This window comes from Wolffia australiana, chromosome 14 (assembly GCF_029677425.1).
Source record: "Wolffia australiana isolate 7733 chromosome 14, ASM2967742v1".
Lineage (NCBI taxonomy): Eukaryota > Viridiplantae > Streptophyta > Magnoliopsida > Alismatales > Araceae > Wolffia > Wolffia australiana.
The window spans coordinates 795,243-801,071 of record NC_135848.1 but is presented as its reverse complement, the minus strand read 5'-3'; the positions used below and the strand labels follow the sequence as shown (position 1 = coordinate 801,071).

General features: G+C 40.2%; 1 protein-coding gene across 1 annotated transcript; it reads left to right on the top strand.

Annotated features, from left to right (window-relative positions):
- The first annotated feature begins 2,637 nt into the window (after nt 1-2,637).
- On the top strand, nt 2,638-5,402 carry NFD3 (Ribosomal L18p/L5e family protein). The gene is made up of 2 exons (XM_078586457.1): nt 2,638-2,799; nt 4,483-5,402. Exons 1-2 carry the CDS (start codon nt 2,679-2,681, stop codon nt 4,857-4,859), a joined length of 498 nt encoding a protein of 165 aa, XP_078442583.1. The 5' UTR covers nt 2,638-2,678; the 3' UTR covers nt 4,860-5,402.
- The last annotated feature ends 427 nt before the right edge of the window (nt 5,403-5,829 follow it).

The following is a 5,829-nucleotide window of genomic DNA, read 5'->3' as shown; positions in this document are numbered from 1 at the left end:
CTAGAGGCTACACACATGAGCATCTCGACTTGTCTCACTCTGGGATCCGAGGAATCACATATGCGATCCATGGAAAGGTACTTCATTTAATGTTTTTCTTGATGCCGTTCGATTCGTTCAAGTCTTACGCTGCGAATCGTTTTTCATTCATTCATCCATGTCAAGGCCTCTAGAATCCAACATGGCATTTAATACCAACGGCTCAAATTTTAGACCATTGGGGCAAGGGTCCACGGGTCCATCGTTTGAACTGTCGCGGTCGCGACACGTGGGGGTCACGAGGGTCACGATGGGCCCACTGATTGCTCCGCTCCCGCTCCCGAAAACATTTAATGTTTGCGTTGGCACATCATTGTGTGTTTTGGTTTTTATTTTTATTGTTTTTATTTTTTTAATTAAACGAGAGCCGTTGGATTCGTCCAGGCTATCGGATTCCTTGGCCTAGACAAATCCCGTCGCTGACGTGGCCGAGTGATGCTCACTTGACATGGGCACCACGTCAGATGGGATGGACGCCGATTCAACTACGTCTAGAACGATGCTATGCTAGCCTGCTGATGCGTTTGACGCGTCAGTCGGCCAGCCGGGAGGTAGCTCAGGTTCTACGGCCCGCATCGGATTGCAAGGCATGGAATTTTCACAGCAAGAACAATTCAAAACATAAAAAATTCTAAAATTTTAAAAGGAAATGTCAAAAAAATTAGTACGAGTCGTCCCACCTTGTCGAGACGAACAGATGAAGCCTCAATTTTGTATATTTTTTATCTCTAAATCGATAGATACTGAAGATTTAAATTGTGAAAAAAAAACTTACCTTGGAACTTCAATCCCCTTGATTTGAAGCTATATTGCTCGGTTTGAGATGATTTTGTAGTCAATTCCTACGGATTAAGGCCTTCCAAATCGAATGAAACAAAAATCAGCTTGATTTGAACTCTATAGCAAAAGTTATGGTGAAATTGCCTATCTGATATTGCTGTAGTTACATCCAGATGTTTTAATGGTCATCTTGATTCTTTATCAAATAGAAATATCTAAAATACATGCTTAATGACTAGTGATCATTGTGTAATGATCTAGTCATAATTCAATAAGTCATTACGTGTATAAATGGCCTTCATTATAAACATCATCCCATATAATAATGAAATATCATATTTATTTTAATATACTTAAAGATAACATGGTCGTGTGGTTAGCTTGACAATCATATAATATCTATTAGGCAATGGGGGAATGGGAAATGGGGGTGCACAATGGAGAAAGTTATACACGAATGTGAGAATAAGCGAACATGAACTAAGAATGGGAAGCATGTATGGAGGGGCGAGGCAAGCAAGGATGTGGATCTTCATTATATTTTTAAAAAATTAAAGTAAAATACCTAATATTTTATTTTGCATATTTCTAGTACTTAGTCTGTTTTGACCCTCATACCAAATTTCAACTAGCTCACTGGTCTTCTCATAAATGGCAGTTTGGTAGTCTTGGTTTGATCAAATCAGATTGGACTTTGGACCAAAATCTCCAGCAATAAATACTTATATTAACGGGCATGAAAGTACTTTTGAAATACAATCATGTCATGCACTAGCTAGTGGATATTTGTGGTATCTTCAATGACTCTGAACCTAACTACTGCAACCAAGTTCAAATTTGCTATTCATTGTAGGGATTTCTACAAAGGATGATTCTATCAATTATTGAAAAGGGTATCATGGGAATTTAAATTAGATTTAAATTACATAACAATGAGGTCAAAGCAGAGAAATCACAGAATCAACTTCCTTCACAATTATACAACCTAGCAAAAAGTTCCTAAAATGATCCTGTTGGGATAAAGATTAACTGCTTCAAAGATAAAAAATCACATTAGAAAGATGATGAGAAGACATCTTACATAAACAAATATAGTGCAGGGACGTGGGGTGAACATTTTTTTCATCCCAAGACGAAAAAATCAGCCCATCTGCGAGGTTGGATGAAAATCGGGATGGAAATTCGTCGTGGTACGAACAGATGTTATGGTGTTTTCGATTCGCCGGATGAAAAATCCATCTCGTCCGGAGGTCTCAGACGATGGACAGTAAGATATGGATGAAAATCAGTCGGATTCGCTTCCGACGGTTGAGATCTTACCACGTGGCATCGCTATATCAATTCCTTGACATTTTGCATCAAAGTCCCTGTTTTTTTCGTGCGCCCAAACTGATGACACCCAAAAGTAATTACACATACGTCACTCTGCTTTCTCTCTCCTCCACATTTCCCTAAAAACTTAGAAAAATCCATATTAATTCAATCAGACCATGGAACTATTTAATTGGATATTTCATCCGGGACCAGGGAGGGGACGGTTTTTCTCGACGAAACTGGCAAAGTCGGGATGTGGACGGACGATCTTTTCGTCCTGCTATGAAAAAACCGTCCCGTCCGCGTCCCTGATCTGATTCCGGACGTCTGACGTGTCGACATTCGTCCCGTCCCGTCCATCGTGCACGTCCCGGACGATCCGGAACCATATTTAGAACAAACTATGATAAGGTTATAAATGAAATTCACAGTTCGTCCATCGAGAATCGGACGGCTGAGATTCGCCCATCAGCCCTAGATCTTCATCCTCGTATTTTCTATTCTACTTCTTTCCTCCGACTTGTAGCTACTAGCATTGTGCGAAGATGGCAGCAGCAATGGCCCGGCGGAGCGTCATGGCCGGGCTTCGGAGCCGCTTCTTCAGCTCTTCTACGTCGGATAACCGATCTGCTGCGTTTCGTCGTGTTGATCGCCAGTTCGTCGCAGGTACCGAGATTTTAAAATCTGATCATTTTTTCTTCTTATTCAATCCGCGCTTTTTCGTTTTTAGATTGCTGTAGAATTTGTGCGCGAGAAAAAATTCCTTCATTTTGACCGATTTGATTGAGGCTTCTTACTTTTTCCGCTTTTGTTCGTCGTCAGATTATCGTAGATTTTGTGCGCGACAAAACTTTCCTTCATTTTCACCGATTTTTATTCGGCTTCTTACTTATTCCGCCTTTGTTCGTCGTCGGATTATCGTAGATTTAGAGCGCGATAAAATTTTCCTTCATTTTCGCCGATTTGATTAAGGCTTCTAACTTATTCCGCTTTTGTTCGTCGTTAAATTATCGTATATTTTGTGCGCGAGCAAATTCTCTTTCATTTCGACCGATTTGATTAAGGCTTCTTATTCATTCCGCTTTTACTCGTCATCAGATTATCGTACATTTTGTGCGCAAGAAAATTCTTCATCACTTTGACCGATTTGATTAGGGCTTCTTATTCATTCCGCCTTAGATTTGTGTGCCAGAAAATCTTCCATCGTTTTCTCCGATTTGATAAAGTCTTCTTATTCTTTCCGCTTTTACTCATATCACATTCTCCTAGATTTTGTGCGCGTAGAATGCCTCCTTTGTATCCCCCGATTTGACAAATTTCTCTTATTCGCTCCGCTTTTGTTCGTCATCATATTCTCGTAGATTTTGTGCGCGAGGGAATTTTGCGTCGTTTTCACCGAATTGGTTAATTATTGTTGTTCTTCCGATTTTATTCAGCATCAGGTTATCCTACATCTTGTGCGCGAATTATTCGACCTTTTGTATTCCCCGATTTGACTATGTTTTCTCCATCATTCGCGGTTTTTCATCTCCTGATTATCCTAGACTTTCTGAACGAATAATTCTTCCACTTTTTTCCTCGATTTGATTAATTTTCTCATTCATTCCACGTTTTCTCATCATCAGATAATTCTAGATTTTGGCCCCGAGAGATTTTTCCGTCGGTTCCCCACGATTGTATCGATTCCTCTCTTTCGGTCCAGTTTGTACAAATGATCGAAATATGCTTAACATCTTGTCCTAATGAAAAGTTCCTGAGCATTTAAACCGCAAATGTTTGCTTCATTATTTAAAATTTATCCCTTTTACCATCTCTTCTCCTCTCTTTCACTCGTGTCCTGATTTCTTCAGTTCTATCAGTTCTTCTCCTTCCCCGTGCTTGTTCATCCTATTATTAACGCATGTTTCGTGCTATCGTAAACAATAACCATCATTTTCAATGATTCAATCAATTCTTCTTCTTTGATCTGCGTGAGTTCATCCTCAAATCATCGCAGGTTTCATGCTAGAAACTAGAATTCCCCTCATTTCCTCCTACTAGAAACAATTCCCATCGTTTTCAACGATTCAATCAATTCTTCTTCTTTGATCTGCGTGAGTTCATCCTCAAATCATCGCAGGTTTCATGCTAGAAACTAGAATCCCCCTCATTTCCTCCTCTACCAGAAACAATGCCCATCTTTTTCAATGATTAAATCAATTCTTCTTCTTCGATCTGCGTGAGTTCATCTTCAAATCATCGCAGGTTTCATGCTAGAGACTAGAATTCCCCTCATTCCCTCCTGTTCTATCTGTTCTTCTCCTTGGATTCAAGTTTTTTCATACTCATGTCTTGTCTGGATCTGCGCAGATGTTCTAGAGCAGAGCAGAGGAGATGAAAAGCACGACATTGTTCATATGAGGATCATGCGCAACAACTCCTTTGTCACCGTGACGGATTCCAAGGGGAACAAGAAGTTCGGGGCCTCGGCGGGGTCTCTTGGCCAGGGTAAGTCCTCCCGCTACGCCTGCGATGCCACCGCCGAGCACGTCGCACGAACTGCGGTCAATCTCGGCCCCGCCGTGATCAAGATCAACGGTCTAGCTTTCTTCAAGAAGAAGAAGGAGGCTGTGTTGGGCTGGAAGGAAGGCTCTAGCTATGCAGATCAATCTAGAATTCTTCAGCTCCAGGACGTCACTCGACTGGCCCACAACGGCTGCCGCCGCCGCAAGCAACGTCGAATCTGAGGTCCTTCTTCTTCTTCTTCTTCTTCTTCTTCAACTTAGTCTATAAGACCGTCAAAGATCACTTTAGAAGACCTCACATTTTGATTTGTTCTCACTTGATTGATCCCATCTTTCCTGTCAATATTGGCCCTAGAATAGGCTTTGGGGATTGAGAGGATTGATCCTTCGGGTCATAGTTTTTGTTGTTTTGTAGAATAATGTAGTATGTAGAGGGTTCTTCGACAAAATTGGCTTTGAGGATTGAGCAGTAGAAGCAGTCAGCACGGTGACGAGCCCGTCTAAGTTAGCGATAAGGTGCTTTGATTAGACTAAGCCTGAATTTCAGATTAGGTAGCTGGCTTCTAGAATCTTCTATAATAACCACTTGATCGGGTGAACCCTCCCTACTCCATTCAGAACTACTGGTTTGTACACTAATCTATGTTTCTCATTTGTACACTGAGCATAGTCTTCGGCCTAATGTTGACATTTATATTGTACTTGGCGTTCATAAACATTTGTTTTACATTCTATTTAATCTACATCAAAAAATTACTGTTATTATCTTTCACTCTCAATTCCTTCTACCAGTGTCAATCTGACATAGCTCACAATCAGAATTTCACTCTTCCAGTAGGAAGTTTGTCCTAGCTTGATAATTATATCAGTCTCAGATTGTTTCTTTTAAATCTTAATCTCTGAATATAAACAATACTGTTAATCTCTTTGCCGATCCCTATCTCAATCCCATTCTTTATATGGAACTCAAAACAAATCATAATCACCACCAAAATGTAAACTTCCTTTTCTTTCTCCTTCGCCGAGTTACCATGTCAATCTTAAACTCATTTTATAATTTGGAAATGTGAAGAAATCAAAAGTTCTGTTGATTTCAAACATCTATGTATGTAATTCAATTTTCAATTTTCTGATCAAGGTGGAGATATAGTGAAATTTTGACAATCAGGGAAGGAAGTATGCTAATCAAATT